Raw genomic sequence first — 16,795 nt, 5'->3', positions numbered from 1 at the left:
TTGGGTATCGTTTGCGACATGCTCTACGTCACATTCCCGGGTGGATAATTATGCAGCACAATTTGAATGCTTTGTGGAAACCACACATATAAAATCAATCCACTGAACTCGTTTTGTGCACCAGTGCATTCGCGTACGCCATGAAGACTGTCAACTGTTCCGCGATAGAACCCATCGAATCGGAGAGCTCGATTGTTATCTCGGGTATTGCGGGAAAGTATCCAAGATCGGACAATGTTCAAGAGTTTGCCGACAATCTCTTCAACAAAGTAAGTACATATTCTCTACAAAGAGCTACGCCTTTTGCGCCTAAATGAAGTTTTTCTCTCGCACTACATTATTCCTTTTTACTTTTTATCAGGTTGATCTTGTCGATGACAAGGAAGATCGTTGGCGCCATACACACCCAGACATACCGAAGCGTCTCGGAAAGCTGAACAATCTCGAAAAGTTCGATGCGGATTTATTCGGATACAGTCTACAGGATGCGCATACGATGGATCCTCAGCATCGTCTTTTGCTGGAACATTGTTATGAGGCAGTACTGGATGCGGGTCTGCATCTAGATGACTTGCGCGGGACGAAAACGGGTGTGTTTATTGGATGTTCCTTTTCCGAAAATGAAACCTATTGGACGTACAAGAAAACGCGTATGCCCTACAAAAAACTAATGCTAGGGTTCGTATCACAACATTTTACGGGTTGCTTAAAACTGGTCATAACATACACTTTACTTACAGCTTTACAAGAAGCATGCTGGCTCTAAAGGTAGCGTATGCGTTGGATTTGAAAGGACCAGCCATGACGATGGATACGGCATGCAGCAGCTCAATGTACGCTCTCGATTGGGCATGTAAAGCTATCCGACAGGGACAGTGCGATGCCGCCATTGTCGCCGGTACTAATCTCACGCTGCATCCTTACATTACGCTTCAGTTTGCATTGCTCGGTGTGTTGGCAGCGGATGGATACTGTCGACCATTCGATAAGAATGCGTCCGGATATTCCCGGTCCGAGGCTAACGCTGTAATTCTGCTCCAAAAGGCCAAAGATGCCAAGCGCATCTATGCACACGTGGTTAATACCAAAACGAACTGCGATGGTTATAAACTCGAGGGTATTACCTTCCCATCCAACAAGGTGCAGAAGCAACTGCTCGATGAACTCTACTCGGAAGTTCCCTATGACCCGAAGGACATCAGCTACGTGGAAGCGCACAGTACCGGTACCGTAGTTGGTGATCCAGAGGAGTGTGACGCCATTGAGAAGGTGTTCTGTCCTAACAGAAATCGACCACTACTTGTCGGATCGGTAAAATCAAACATCGGACACTCGGAACCAGCTGCTGGAATTTGCTCCATCACTAAGTGTATTATCGCGATCCAAACTAACCTTATTCCACCGAACATTCACTACACGGAACCTCGGAAAGATGTACCGGCGTTGCTGAACGGTCAACTCAAAGTGGTCGATGAGGTAACACCGCTCGATGGACCACTAGTAGCAGTCAATTCGTTCGGTTTTGGAGGAGCCAATGCACACGCACTACTGCATGCTTACACCGGAAAGAAGGTGTCTAGTGATCAACCTTTCGATGAGCTTCCCCGGCTAGTAGTGTGGAGTGGGCGAACGATCGAAGCGGTTGACCATTTTTTGGAAGGTATTGCCAAACACAACTTTGACCCCGAACTCTACGCCTTAACACACAACATTCAGCGGAAGGGACACGCTAAAATGAACAATCGTGGGTACGCTATATTAACTCGTCGTGAAGACGGTTCCACTGTTATTATGCAGAAGAGCATTTCCAAAGCGCGAAAAGTGCTGCCCAAGTTTGCAATCGTTTTTGGACAGATGGATTACGATTGGCAAACGACATTGCGAGCTTTTAAGAAATTCCCACTGTTTAAATCATCGGTAGAACAGTGCTTAAGCTTGTTGAAGGCTCCGGAGTATGAGTACATCTTTAGCAAGGATCAAAAAGCGACCATTCTGCAGCGCACGGTCTGGACACTGATAGTACAGATCAGTGTATACCACACACTTAAAGCTATCGGGCTTAAGGTTGATCAGTATGGTGGATACTCGATCGGGCAGATAACATGCGCTTACATCGATGGTGTACTTTCCCTTTCGGACGCGATACGTGTAGCATTCACACATGGAGTTCTGCTCGGTGCTTACCCCAATCCGGAAACATTTAACTATCGTGATATTATCACGGACAAGGACTTGAACGCCAAGCTGGCATCTGTGCTACAATCTTTCCTCTTCGCGAAACCGACCAACAAGTGGAAAACTGCTACCTCCGTGCTGTCTTTCCGTATTTACGATCCAAAAACATCGGCCAAAATATTCAATACGATCGATAGCGATGCAATAGTGTTGCAACCACTTCCCTCGATTCAATCCACTGATAACATAGTAAAAAGTTTTCTATCCACTATAGGACGGTAAGTAGATTAGTAGCTGCAATTCAACAGTTCAGGAATATTCTCCATAAACAAATCTTTTTACGATAACTTTCCAGAGCATTCGTCGATGGACAACACTGCCAGCTACTAGATCTTTACCCCAAGGTAACGTTTCCGGTATCGTTAGAAACGCCCATGATCGGCCCTCTCATCCAATGGGATCATTCGGTTGACTGGCATGTGGCCAACTTCCGTACCAAAAAGCTGGTAGGTCAAGTTTCCAATCACTACACCGTTTCACTAGCGGAACAAGAGTACATTGCCGGTCACTGTATCGATGGTAGGGTGTTGATACCTGCAACAGAATATCTGTATATCGTGTGGGATTCGTTCACCAGCAAAACAGGAACCATCCCGAACGAAGTGGCCGTTGAATTTACGGAGATTGAATTTTTACGCGCGACTACCATTACAAGTAACCAAGTCATAACACTTCTTGTCGAAATTAACGACATCAGTGGACATTTTGAAGTGACCGAAGGTTCGACACTGGTCGTGAAAGGCTGCATTCAACGTCTTAATCAATTTAAACTGCGTCCCATTCAGCAAAGAACCACCCAAGCTGTAACGCTTCCAACTAAGGATTTCTACAAAGAGCTGCGACTGCGTGGATACCACTATGGAGGATTCTTTAAGTCCGTCATGGAGTCTGCTAGTGACGGTTCGTTAGCTAAAATCGAATGGAAAGACAACTGGACAGCCCTGCTGGATTGCATGCTTCAGGTCGCAATCACTGCTGTGGATTCTCGTTCGTTAGTCATACCTACACGCATTGACTCAATCAAAATTGATCCCATCCAGCAGAAAACGTCACTCTTAATTGACGAAAATAACGTCCCGTTCTGCAGAGTGTGCTTCGATTCTCATCTAAATCTGTTGCAAAGCAGTGGTATTGAAATTCGTGGTCTTAATGCAAGTACCATCGCTCGACGGCTTGCACCAGGGGTTCCTGTGCTGGAGAGTTACAAGTTCCAGCCGTACTATCCACAGAACACAGTTCAACCAGCCACGGCCGTGTCAACCATTGTCCAAACGATTCTGGAAAATCAAGCTACAATTTTGTTCTCCGTTACGGAAATTCACTCCAAAACGAGGGACCCGATTATTTCTCTCTTCGGTGACGCTATCGGTGACTTGCCCTTGGTGAAAGCTCACCTTACACTGCTTTCCACTGCAAAGCCAGAGCCTATTCCTAATGTCACCATCTCAGAGGATAAGCTCATGAAGCAACGCAACGTACTGCTCCTCATCTGCGAGAACCTGTTCAATGATGACGAGTTCATCTCCGATGCGATCAACTCTCTATCTGATCAAGGATTCATACTGCTCCGGGAAGCTGAAGGATATCGTCTTCAGGATAGCCACCGACGACTCCAGCTTGTGAGCACCATTCCGATCGAAGGTGAAACATACCTGCTTCTGCAACAAAAGAAGTCCGCTATGAGTACCTCCGTCGATTCTCACGTTATCAAGATATCGTCGAACGATACCACACATAACTGGCTGCTGGAGTTGAAGCAAGAAGTCAAAACTAAACCCATCATTCTCTACGCCCAGAATGATCCTTCTTCGGGTATCATCGGTCTTGTGAACTGTATCCGCAAGGAGCCCAGCGTTCAAACCGTTTCCTGTTTCTTCATCGATGACCCAAACGCTCCCCCGTTCGATGCTTCCAATGCTTTCTACAAAGATCAGATTGAGCTTGGACTGGCGATCAATATTTATCGTAATGGACAATGGGGATCATATCGGCATTTCAAGCTACTGGAAGGGCCGCGTTACGAGTCTACCACTAATCATTGCTTCGCCAACTGTGTCAAGCCTGGAGATCTCTCCTCATTCACCTGGATGGTTGGTCCTCTTAGTGAACAACCACCATCAAGCCCATTGGTGAAAGTCGTTTATAGCTCATTGAATTTCAGAGACGTTATGGTTGCTACTGGAAGACTCACTATTGAAACGTTCTGTACTGACCGACTACAGCAAGAGTGTATTTTGGGTTTCGAATATTCTGGTGTCACTGCCTCCGGAAAGCGGGTTATGGGAATTATAAATGCAGGATCCATGGCTACAATGATTGAAGCTGATTCCCTCTTCACCTTGGATGTTCCGGATGAGTATACCTTGGAGCAAGCTGCTACTATTCCAACTGTATACGCTACGGTCTATACTGCCTTCTTCATTTGCTCCCATATTCGCAAAGGAAACTCCATTCTCATACATGCTGGTACGGGAGGCGTTGGACTGGCCGCTATTCGAGTATGTCTAGCATACGGACTTGAGGTCTTTACCACCGTTAGCACTAAAGAGAAACGTGAATTCCTGTTAAGCTACTTCCCGGAACTTAACCCCAACAACATCGGTAATTCTAGAGACATCTCTTTCGAAACGCTCATCAAGGAGCGTACCAATGGGCGTGGTGTTGACTTTGTACTCAACTCCCTCTCTGAGGAAAAGCTTCAGGCTTCTATTCGCTGTCTAGCTAAGGGAGGACACTTCTTAGAAATTGGAAAGTATGACATGATGAAGGACTCCAAGCTCGCAATGACACTCTTCCAAAAAGGACTCACCTTTACCGCCGTGCTCGTTGACTTGATGTTCAAGGAGAAAAGAGAACTCTTACAGACGATACACAAACTCATTATGAAGGATCTTTCCAAAGGAATCATCAAACCGCTACCTACTACCGTATTCCAGGCGCATGAGATCGAACAAGCATTCCGATATCTTGCTACGGCCAAACACATCGGAAAAGTTGTGCTCAAGATTCGCGATAACGAAGATGATCTTGCATCCGTGCCGATATCCTATCTGCCGCGGGTGTACTGTAACTCTGAGCAAAGCTTTGTCATTGCTGGTGGTCTCGGTGGATTTGGACTCGAACTGGCCGATTGGCTTATTATTCGAGGCTGTCGTAAGTTGCTTCTTAGTTCCAGCAGGGGTATTACCAAGCCCTATCAGCAGTATCGTATCAAGTAAGTATTGTGTGCATCGCGAATCTAACAATTACTTTTCATCTGACTATTTCTCCTCCTCTAGTACATGGCATACGTACGGAGTGCAAGTGCTCGTCTCTACGGAGGACATTTCCACCGAAAGTGGCTGTCGCCGACTTCTTCAGCAAGCCATCCAAATGGGACCCATTGCCGGTATCTTCAATCTTGCTGTACAGCTACGGGACGCCATCATCGAAAACCAATCAGTGGACAAGTTCGCCGAGTGCTTGGCTCCTAAAGCCACCGCTACACACCATTTCGATCTAATCAGCCGAGAGTTGTGTCCCATGCTGAAGCATTTCGTCGTTTTCTCCAGCGTTTCGTGTGGACGGGGAAATGCTGGCCAATCTAACTATGGTATGGCGAACTCCATCATGGAACGAATCATCGAACATCGTGTCGCACAAGGCCTGCCCGGAAAAGCTATCCAGTGGGGTGCTATCGGTGAGGTCGGCATTGTTGCCGACATGCAAGAGGACAAAATCGACATGGAGATCGGTGGTACATTGCAGCAACGACTCTCTTCTTGCATCCAAGTGCTAGACCAGCTACTAACCACTTCTGCACCCCTTGTGGCCAGTATGGTTGTGGCCGAGAAGCGTAGCTCTAGTGGCGGCGCCAAGAACATCGTCGAAGCCGTCATGAACATCATGAACATTCGCGATATGAAGTCGGTCTCCGTTGAGAGTACTCTCGCTGACATCGGTATGGACTCGCTCATGGCCGTCGAAATCCGACAGGTTCTCGAACGAGACTTCGATATCATCTTGACGCCTCAGGATCTTCGCACACTCACTTTCTCCAAGCTTCAGAAACTCGCCGATGCTAAGGCCGAGAACGAGACTGCTGAAAAAGCAGCCCAACAACTACAACTGGAGGATTTGTTGGCTAGCTTCGGTGATGAAGCTGCCAGTCATCACACTGTCTTACGGTTGCCTTCCAAATGTAATGACCTCGTGTTCGATCGACCAGTTCTTCTTATTCCCGGCATTGAAAGTGTATGTAGCCCAGCCTGGATCAAGATCGCTTCCGAGATCAACGCGCCTACATTTATGCTGCAAACATTCGCCAATGCAACCGATGAACAGACCATTCCCGGAATCGTCGACACCGTCTTTGACGAGATGTTCGAAACTGTCTTCGCCAAGGCGGAGCAATTCTTGGTCATTGGTCACTCTTTCGGATCATTGTTGGCACTGGAGATAGTGAAGCGCCTAGAGGCACGATCGCTATGCGGAAAGTTGATGCTAATCGATGGGTCCCCGTTGTATCTGCAGCGCTTAGCGAGCCACCATTTATCCGGCTTTGACGACGAACACTTGCAAACGACAGTCCTTACGCTCGTGCTTTCGTTTGTACTCCCCACGGCAACCCAGGATATTATAAAGCCTGTCATGGATAAATCAACGTACGTCGAACGAGTAGACAAGCTAATGGAGGTCGCCAAGGCATCTAATCCATTCTCGGAAGACTATGCCCGCAAAATGTTGCGAGTATTGTTCTACCGACTAAAGGCAGCAATGAACATGAGCACGGAAGCTAAGGAAAAGATTGCAGCACCACTCGTCCTCGTACGGTCAGCAAAAATCGGTGACGTCGAGGAGGATTACGGTTTGAGTGAGTTTACCATCGCATCCTTAATTGTGAAAATTATCGATGGAACGCATCAAACTATGCTCGCCAACCCCGAACTTGTTGAGATCATCAACAAAGACATGCTGTAAGGTGAGACCTTGGGATGGCAATTTTATATGATTTACTTTTGTTTTGTTATATGAGCAAATTTATAAGAAATATTTATAGGATATTTTATCTGTCAAAAAAAAAGGATGTGGAAGAATGATTCTAATACATAATAGACACATAGTACTATTTATCATTTTTCTCATTTGTAATACAGGAAAGAAACGATAAAAATTTACAATTAAAATCTCCACAAGTCTTTATGAGTCTATTGCCTGTTCCATTGCTTACCATAAATTAGTTTTCTAGCCCGGGTCGTCCATTATTTTTTGTTCTTGTTCATTAAACTGCAGATCGCTTGTTGTATTTTTTCGCTTTCCTTCAACTCGGCTTCGATCTGCGCAATACGTTCTTCCTGTTCTTTTACCTTCTCCCTCAAATCTTTTCCGTCCGTTTCGAGCGTTTCAATCGTACTATCCCGCTGTACGAGCGTTTGTTCTAGCTGCTGAATAAGATCGTTGCGCTTGGAAATGTCACGCTCCCGTTCGCGTATTTTACATTCGTACTGCTTGCGTTCTGCTTCTCGCTGTTCGGTAAGCTTCTGTCGGTCCTCTTCACCAAGCTTGAGCAACTTACGTGCATCATCTCGATTTTTAGTCTAAATGAAAATGATCATGCATCAACGGTATATACATATACTAATTGGTTGTTGCTACTATCTTACCATAGCCGCCAGCTCCAACTGAAGACGTTTGTTTTCCTTCTCATAATTGTCGTCACGTGTACGCAAATGCTCGATCTCCTTCACCAATGCCGCACATTTTTGATTCTTTTCACCGTACTTTTTAATATACTCTGCCAGCTCCTGCTTCATCTGGCTCGTTTTTTTATCGTACGTTGCGGCCGCTAATCTCATCTGCACTAGCTCCAGTTCAAGAAGACGGTTCTCGTTTTCCAATCTGAAAATGTAACACCATCATGTTTAAGCTGGTCTAATTTGCAACCTCTTTAAATTCCTCTTTACTCACGCTGACTCCTTCAATAAGAGGGGAAGACTTTTCTTCTGATTCTTATCAATCTCCGCCATCAGTAGTTGATTTTGATGAGTCAGAGTCGTTATTTGCGCCGTTGTCGCTTCTAAACTGTTTCTTAGATCGTGCATCAAGCTCGTTTGCATGTTAATTTTGTACGTGTAGAACTCAACAAGCTCTGACTTTTCCACTTCATTTATTAACCCAGCTGCTTTAGCATCCTGTATATGGACTACGGCCTGATCAATCCGTTCCTGCAGGTCTCTACTAAGTGCTCGCATGTAGGTGTATCCCGTCGGTGGCTGAATGTTGTGCACATTCCCGTTAACGGACGAAAATGGAGTCCTCGCATCGTTTCCACCTAACGCTGGTACATTGCTTTTCAGCATATCGATCATTTGGGCTACTTCTTGTTTGGGAAAATCGGTTGATGCTGCCACATGAAGTAATGCTTCCAGCAACTCGACATCGCTGCCTCCGGTTAACCCTTTGGCAATCAGAAACTGGATCGGCTTCTGTTTGAGCAGGTTCGTTAGCTTAGCATACCAATGGGTTGGGCAAATGTTGGCCAGTTCATTGAACGTATGTACAGCCCATAGATATACCCGTACGTGACCGTCGGCAAGCGAATAATTGAACATGGCACAGTCGCGTACGTTACTTAAAATGTTACCAAAGAGATGCTGGAAAAATTGTTCCGCTACCTCGTTCATTGCATCGTCGATCGTGTTCAGTGCCTTTCCGATTGTGGTCAACAGTTTCGTGAATGCTACTGCAAGTCGCTCATCGTCATTGTTTGTAATCGTGGTCATTAAGGGTGTGAGCACTGTTTTACACTCCTCAGCGAAGGCTGTATCCTTTGGATTCTTTTCCAGTATCGTGCGCAACAGATCGACCGCTTTCGAACAGTCATCTCTTGCATTGTTGATTAATTTGATGGGACCGAATTCGCTAATCTTCCTGTACAGTTCCTTATCTTCCGGCTTGAGCAGCACGATACATTCCAAAATTTCAAACAATCCGTCACTGGTACGATCCTTCTTCAACTCACCTTTCTGCTTTGTCTTTTTCTTTCGTCCAGCTGTTTCCCCTTCAGGCGAAGGGGTACTATTCTCCCAATACTTTTCAATTTCTAATAAAAATTCTTTTAAATCCTTCTGGAAGTATTCGTCCGTTACTGCCGCTTTAGCCGGTTCCGACTCATGTGTGCTGCTTAGCGTTCGTACGTAGCGCAGGAAGTCAACCACATGCCTCAAACTGAAACTATTCTTCGATGCTAGCATTAATCGAACTTCCTCAAAGCTCATACGCAACAGGTAATGCAGATCAATCTCCTTGACATAGTCGTTCTGCTCCAGAATGATGTACATTTTGCATGCGAGCAGTCCGAACTTTTTAATCTGCTTACAAAATCCAGATATGTTCGTGTTTCTCGTCAGCACAAACGTCGTCGAAAGGTCTCGATGACACAGATTCACCAGTATGGACAATGCAAGCTGTGCGACCTCACAGCGCTCCTGCTTTTCGTGGTTCTGTTCGATGAGGCTAAGCAGCTTCTGGACTAAACGTTCCACAAACATTTCCTGCCCATCGGTTGTGGTCCCGTAAGACAGATGGTGCAATAGTGAAAGAACACGCTTCTGCTGGTCCGGCGTATGCACTTCCAGCAGTAGAAGTGAAACAATCGGTAGGAAACGGAACTTGTCTACCAGCGCAACGCGAGTTTCATCGTCAGTCACGGCAATTTCTAGTACCGCTACAACCGACCATAGGAGGTTCGTTTTCTTCATGCTATGGCTTAGAAGTTTATGCAAATTTACGAAGAAAATGTTACATTCATACAAGGACACATCAAAGGTCCTGTTTTCCAGATTTGCTGCAGCCAGTTGCTACGGAAGGAAAGGACAACGGAAGGAAGTGACAACCATTGAAGGTGAGGAAAGTAAAAGATGATATAAATTACAATTTACCTCTAAGCATCGGTTCACGAGCGTTTCATTGCCATAAGTGCTGCTGATAAAATACGATTGGATGTGGCTGTTGAATTCCACAATGTGCGACATTTCGGAAGAACGTCCTGGACTCATTACAGCAGGTAAAAAGCATAAATATAACTGAAATCAAGCAATGAACTTCACGGTTTGTCGTAGTACTCTTTAATATTTGTTTTAAAAGCTTTTTCGTATGCAATTAAGAGCAATTATACGGGAAAACACAACGAACACACACCAAACACAAGCGTAAACAACAAACAAAACGTTACGATTTTAATTTCAACGTTGACAGCTCGCTCAAGTTCTGACAGTAGCTCGAAATCTGCTCGACTCCGCGGATAATCTGCTCGAATTGCATATACACCGGAAGGCGCGATTACACGGCGCGCGAAGTAATGCGAGAACTGAATTATTCAATTTATTCCATTTTCATCGAAACTTGATTAAAAATATACAGATGGTCTGCGCGCTATACGATTCCTCTCATACGTTTAATCTCAGATACGGTGGGGAAACAGGATTACATGGGGATTCGACATGCGCGGAAATTCGAGATACGCAGATCTTTTGGGAATTTTGCCGTCCGTTATAATATTGTATCTCGGAAACTACCTGGAGTTGAGTGCTGAATCTGTAGTTTACACAAAAATATATTCTTTTTGGTTTTTACGAGCTTTATACGCATTAGTACATCAGAAGCAGATCAGGAACAGTGCAGAAACATCCATTTCCCCTCTCCTAGATCCTAGAAAATAATGCATAATTTTAATTTTCTGTGCTTTTGCTCGTATTATTTCGAAAAGTCCAAACTGAAATGGTAAGTTACTTTATTTTTTAAATAAGGCGGCAAAATTATAAGTTTTAAAAATGAATACGAACACAACATGCGCTTGTTCGGTTTCCATTCGTACACGTTCGTAGATTTAAGTAGTGATGGGTGCGCAATACGAACGGATAGAATAATTCAACCTTTTTTAAAATAATGTTATAATTCTAAATAAGCCTAAACTTCAGTATTTAAACGATGTTGGTAATATTGAAACCCATTTCTTAATTCCGTCTTTTCAAACCACTCTTCGATGTCAATGACTGAAATGGTAAACCCAAAGAAAAATGAATTTCCAATTAGTTACCACCTTAAAATATAATTATATTTATAAAACGATTGTTACATGCCTTCATTCTAAGCCACGATACATTGTCAAAAATACACATTTCACAAATTGTCCTGTTCAGTCTACTATTGCAGCTACCGTGTATAAGCAGCTTAAGAAAATTCCAGTTTCCCTTGGAGAACGAACGTTCCGAAACTGTTCGCTCATCGCATTTTCACTTCAACGCTCGGAAACGGTGGATTCCAATCCCGCACACAGTACGGAGCAAATATAAATACAAAAATAACTTTCTATTACGAATAGTGTTTGCTGGATTTAATCCAAAAAATAAGTACGTTAAACAAATGAAAGGAAAAGTTCATGAACACGTGCTTTCACACGTAAGCAACTAAAGAGTATACGAGTGCCCGAAAAAGTGTAAAGTAAAAGTGCTTTTAAGTGTTTATAACAAAGCTGACATAACGGTTTTAAAAACGGTTAAACATAATTTCGAAAAAGGGTTTTGCGTTTTTTTTTTGTTAACGAAAAATTATTTTGCGTTGTGCCGGTATTGTGATCGGTTCCGGCTTTCCCCCAGCCTTCACCTTCCTTGCCCTTTTCAACGTTGGTGGGACAGATAGTGCAAAAATGCGTTCAGTCGGTTGCTGCACTAACCGTCGCCGGACGATGCATTGTGGGTGAATCTGAGCGAGATGGCACGACGCGCCACGCGCGAAATACCGCGAACCTTTCTTTGGCGCGAAAACAATGTTACCAGTGCATCGATGTGGATGTGTGTGTGTGTGTACGTGGGTGTGCACGAGAAAGAGTGAGTGATTCGCGCGCTGCCAAGTTTTAAGCAACTTTCGGCATCGCCGCTGGTAACCAAACGGAATCGTTTTTAAACAACTTCAGAAGAGGGCGCAGACCGTGTGATCGCGACCCACAATACGCGGCACCCGCGACACCGTGGCTGTTTGGTACCACATGGTTCCTTGCATGCTGCTCTCTCTCTCTCTCTCTCTCTCTCTCTCTCTCTCTCTCTCTCGCTCGCTCTGTTTTTTTCTTTGCGTCGACGCATTCGTCCTACGCGCGCGTGTGTGTGTGTGTGTGTGTAGGTAAGTAGTGTTCCGTAAACGAAAACGAAACGAGGTTCCTCTTGGTGCGTTCGGTCAGTCTGTCGCGAAATTATCCTCCGCACGGAAGGACGGTACGAGAACTCTCGCTCTCGTCGGTAATCGAATTCCAGCGAACAGGAAAATGCAACAGTCTCACGGTTGATGTTTAAAATTCAAAAATCTGTACAGAAGAAGCAACGTGTAGTGAAGTGTAATTAATAGTAGTAGTAAAGTCCACACGTGTGTAAAATATTAGCAACATACATAAGTGAACTAAACACAAAATTCGCCATCATGCAATAAGTGGTCTAGCTGTTTTGGACTGTCTATCGTAACAGTGTCCCCTGTAAGTGAGCAGTGTTTTAAGAAACTTACCTTCTCTACCCATCCTATCAACCGGAACTAGTGTCCTGAAACGTCACAGACGAGTCACCATGGCTTCCAGAAGTCGCAAGAAAAGATCCCCCTACTAATGCGCCCCGGTTCCGGTGCCACCGAAGAGATACCTTCTGCTACAAGTCACCCCCAAGTCATCACCACCACCACCACCATCATGTTGTTCGAATCGGTCCAAAATGGTGACCTCGACCGGGTACGCCACCTGTTGGACGGTGGTGCGGACGTTAATGCGCGGGACGACAAGTTCTTCAATACGGCCCTGCATCGGGCCGTATTTGCCCGCCGGAACCGGTTCGAGATGGTGGCCCTACTCATCGAGCGGGGTGCCGACTGTAACGCACTCAACAAAAAGCGCCTAACCGCGTCCGAGCTGGCACTCGAGAACCGGCTGCCGGAGGTGGCAAAGGAGTTGGTACGGTGCGAAACCCAGCACCTGGACGATCATCTCGCCTACTATCTGCTGATCCGGCGCGGCAATCTACAGCTGTTCGAATACCTAATCTCGATCAAGCGGCTCCAGTATGAGGATGAAATCTGCGTCATTGCCCGTGCGTACGGTGAGCTACGGTTGCGGAACGTACCGCTCAAGGAACCGATGGAATCGTACCTGAACGAGATCCTGATCAATCACGACTACTGGTTGCGGAATCGGGTCCGTACCGGGTGGGCCGATAGCCGACGGGAAACATTGCGCCGGCTGGAAGCTATCGTGGAGAATGTCCAGCAGCTGACCATTGGCTACGACAGTCACAATCTGACGGATGTGGACAGTTTGTTTCTGCTACGGTTGTCCTACATCCTGGAGAATCTTTTCTTCCTTCGCAACGTCTACAAACATTTGCCGCTGCATCATATGGAATTTTGTATCGGTGAGTTTTATGACATTTATTCCCTTTTATCGTACACGTCATCCAGTCTGCAATGTCGGCACTCGACATCAATTTAAATGGGTCGGCTTGTCCGAAAGTTTTGGCGCCCAGCAGGACATTCGAATAGTTCAAGGTGTTTCAGTACATCACTGACTTCCGGTGACTAAGTTTGGTTGATGTGTAGCAGAAACAGGAAACTAGTTCTTTTTTTCTATTCTAACAATTATTACACATAACCACACACATACCTTCATACAGAAGTTTATATACAATCACCCTTCCATTGCGCAGCGCTTCATACAACGCGAGCTAACGCACGGAATTAGTTTTACGGCCGTGCTCGGTTCGCGGTTTGCTCTTATTTAAACAACTTTCGCTGGCACTAGCGGGCGACAACGGTCCTAGTCCTTACTGCCACCGTCGCCATCATCATCATCGTCGCCGTCGTCATTATCATCATCAGTAACCATCCGTCATGTGCTTATGGTCGTGTAACGACGCCTGATGTCTGATGAGCGACTTTTTAAATGTGGTCCAATGTGTCTTTCCCTACACTGGATGGAGATTTCCTGGTTTCGTTGTCACAGAACGGTACTCGGCTCAGGGAACGAATGTTTAAAAACTAACTGTCAACTGACGTTAAGTTTAGTCCAATTTTTGTATATCATTATGCAGGTCTTTTATCGCCTTATAAATTAAAAAAAATTAGCCAAAAAAACAACATTTGAATTGTTGTGGACATTTTTTGTTCGTTATTTTTTATTCTAAAATTGTGGATATTCATTTCATTTTTTTAAATTTAGTTTTAATGTAAATTCCCCAAATTACGAATATAATATGAATGTATCCTGAATTATTAACATTACTAATTATAAGCTATCATTCTTTGTAAAATGTAATATAAAAAATAATTCTGTGCTAAAAACAAATATTTAAAAACACTTGATTGATTTATTTTAATTTTTTTTACCTAACAGAAGACTGTTAATAGAAACTATGAACAAAAAATTACATCAATTTCAATAACGCTTAAACATAAAACATATCCAATATTTCCATAGAACGGTTTCATGATCTCCCCTGCATCGGGTTCGTTTGTGTAGTTGTTTGCCGTTCCACCAAACCCCTAACACCATCGCGCTTTCTTTCTATTTTTATTTTACTTCATATCTTTCTTTCATTTCTGCATCGCAATCAATCGTTCGCCCAACCGAGCTGCATTTTCACTGCGTTAAACAACCTCCGCGAGCGGTTTTTAATGTATAAAAGATGGTGAAAAAAAAATAGCAACACCACATCTCAACCTAACCTAACTCCACATTTTATTCGCGCTCGATAGAACGCACACCATGCCAGAACAAGGGGGCTCTTTTTTCACTGTTCGTCTAACTCAATGGTAATTAGGAAAATATGCAATACACTGGTATGATTTAAAAAAAAAGGTGAAACATTTAGGAAATTAATGTTGGTGTGGTTAAAAGACTAAAAGAATATAATTTGAAGGACTTTATTTTATAAAACGCCTAATAAGTCGTGTGAGTTATTTAAAAGTTGAAAAACAAAATAAAAAAATTCTTACAATGAATCCAAAATTACCCACATTTATCGCATCGGTTGCCCTCAATTGAAATTTGAGACTTTCGAAGTATTTCCTAGTAAATATTGTATTAAAAATATGCAAATCATTTGTTTGCGTTACGCGAAGACAAACGTCAACCGAGTGTACGTTATTGATAATTTAAAAAAAATCTTATATTGACTGATACAAAGTTAAAACCGTTTTAACGCCAGGAAAGAGATCTATTACAGGCTGACTGAAAAAATAAAAAATAAAAAAATAAAAATCAAAAGTTAATAGTAGCCGTCATAATTAAATGATGCTTTTAAGTGCAATTGCACGTTAGTAAATAAGGCATCACACCTTTCAGAATATTTTTTGCGCGTTTTAATTGATTTCAATTTGTATAGTTTTTTTGCTGTTTTGCTATCAATGATAAAGCGGCTCACAAGAGCAGCAATAAAAACCATCTGTCCAATGTAACGTAACTGATGCATTAATTTGAATCAAATTGCAAATGATATTTACTTCCATTCACAAGGGTGTGAAAATAGAAAAAAAGAGCGTCCTGGAAATTAAAAACAAAACAACACCAGAAAAAAAACCAACATCCCGATTTACACACCCTTACCCAGCAAATGCCGGCTTGCGGATGGTCAGTTTTGTTATGAACCGTAAATCGACCATTTCCACCAATACACCAACCGAACGCGACGGTTTATTTGGTGTGTTTTTTTGTTGTTTTGTATTCGTTATTTATTTTGTCCTCCATTTTATACAGCATCCTCCTGTAAACATACCATTCGAGCCGGTCCCTCCAAACAGCTGTTTTGTGGTATTCAACAGCAACTCCGGAACCAACACCGAACGAACGAAGTAACGAACACAGCAGGGGGAAAAAAGAGTTCACCCCAAAAAGGGGTGAATGGCCTGCTTCCGAAGGGTTGACGGATGTTGATTATCTGATTTGCCCAAAAACTGTGCCCCTTAGCGAACTTTGGGAAAGGATGATCCAAACACGTTAATCTTGTCCAAACTGTGTGCCAAAACGGACCGAGATTGGAGTTGACCTGGTGGTTAACCTTACCCTTAAAACCAGTCAACATCTTTTCCATCATCTTCTCATCCTACCTTTCCGGGCCATTCGATTTTTTTCACTCCGTTCCGGATAAAACACTCTCCGTTGTGGCACGAAAAGAGCAAACGAACACCCAAACACCAGAAAAAAAGGAAACGGTTTGCCCTTTTTATTCCCATCGGACGGAAAGATGAAAGTGGAATTTTTCGAAAAGGGTTGATTTTGGAGGAAAAATTTACCAACCGTTTTTGGTGCACTTCAGCGGCACAATGTGACGAAAGGATAATGACTTGAGCCTGTTTTATCCCCCTTTTTGGTATCCAATAAAAAAAGGGATTGCCTTTATGAACAAGTATCAGGGTTGCACGTGTCGAGGTTAAAGTTTTCCGGTAGATGTAAATTGACCGCTCGTTTAAGTGACGATTAAGTTCACCTGTTTATCAGAGCATGACCGGTACTGGTCTGTACTCCAGATGACGTGTGAAAACGTTTTTCTGTTTT

The 16,795-nt window shown here is 43.9% G+C and overlaps 3 protein-coding genes across 3 annotated transcripts in view; 2 read left to right on the top strand and 1 right to left on the bottom strand.

Moving 5' to 3' along the window:
• The first annotated feature begins 108 nt into the window (after positions 1–108).
• LOC125761107 (fatty acid synthase-like) lies at positions 109–7,342 on the top strand. Its single transcript, XM_049421957.1, has 5 exons — positions 109–269; positions 362–678; positions 741–2,453; positions 2,531–5,449; positions 5,514–7,342. The coding sequence occupies exons 1-5, from the start codon at positions 141–143 to the stop codon at positions 7,192–7,194; spliced, it is 6,759 nt and encodes a 2,252-aa protein (XP_049277914.1). The 5' UTR covers positions 109–140; the 3' UTR covers positions 7,195–7,342.
• A 42-nt stretch (positions 7,343–7,384) lies between these two features.
• Positions 7,385–10,369, bottom strand: LOC125761120 (uncharacterized). The gene is made up of 4 exons (XM_049421985.1): positions 10,155–10,369; positions 8,182–10,073; positions 7,878–8,112; positions 7,385–7,811 (listed from the first exon to the last, which is right to left on the bottom strand). The coding sequence occupies exons 1-4, from the start codon at positions 10,269–10,271 to the stop codon at positions 7,476–7,478; spliced, it is 2,580 nt and encodes an 859-aa protein (XP_049277942.1). The 5' UTR covers positions 10,272–10,369; the 3' UTR covers positions 7,385–7,475.
• Positions 10,370–10,657: 288 nt separating this feature from the next.
• LOC125761108 (uncharacterized) overlaps positions 10,658–16,795 on the top strand; it is a 48,508-nt gene continuing 42,370 nt past the window's right edge. Inside the window, exon 1 of the mRNA XM_049421958.1 lies at positions 10,658–13,658. Within this exon, the coding sequence (XP_049277915.1) occupies positions 12,863–13,658 (796 nt within the window). The 5' untranslated portion in view covers positions 10,658–12,862. The remainder of the gene's footprint in view (positions 13,659–16,795) is intronic.

The sequence above is a fragment of the Anopheles funestus genome, chromosome 2RL (assembly GCF_943734845.2).
Source record: "Anopheles funestus chromosome 2RL, idAnoFuneDA-416_04, whole genome shotgun sequence".
NCBI classification, from domain to species: Eukaryota; Metazoa; Arthropoda; class Insecta; order Diptera; family Culicidae; genus Anopheles; species Anopheles funestus.
Note: the sequence above shows the minus strand (reverse complement) of the source record. Positions and strands in the feature narration are given on the sequence as shown.

Excerpts from the sequence above, each read along its gene's own strand:
- LOC125761107 (XM_049421957.1), top strand. The coding sequence starts at position 141 with ATGAAGACTGTCAACTGTTCCGCGATAGAACCCATCGAATCGGAGAGC. Across the intron at positions 2,454-2,530 it reads TTTCTATCCACTATAGGACG|AGCATTCGTCGATGGACAAC; the intron begins GTAAGTAGATTA and ends ATAACTTTCCAG. Across the intron at positions 5,450-5,513 it reads TATCAGCAGTATCGTATCAA|TACATGGCATACGTACGGAG; the intron begins GTAAGTATTGTG and ends CTCCTCCTCTAG.
- LOC125761120 (XM_049421985.1), bottom strand. The coding sequence starts at position 10,271 with ATGAGTCCAGGACGTTCTTCCGAAATGTCGCACATTGTGGAATTCAAC. Across the intron at positions 8,113-8,181 it reads CTCTTATTGAAGGAGTCAGC|ATTGGAAAACGAGAACCGTC; the intron begins GTGAGTAAAGAG and ends TTACATTTTCAG. Across the intron at positions 7,812-7,877 it reads AGTTGGAGCTGGCGGCTATG|ACTAAAAATCGAGATGATGC; the intron begins GTAAGATAGTAG and ends ATTTTCATTTAG.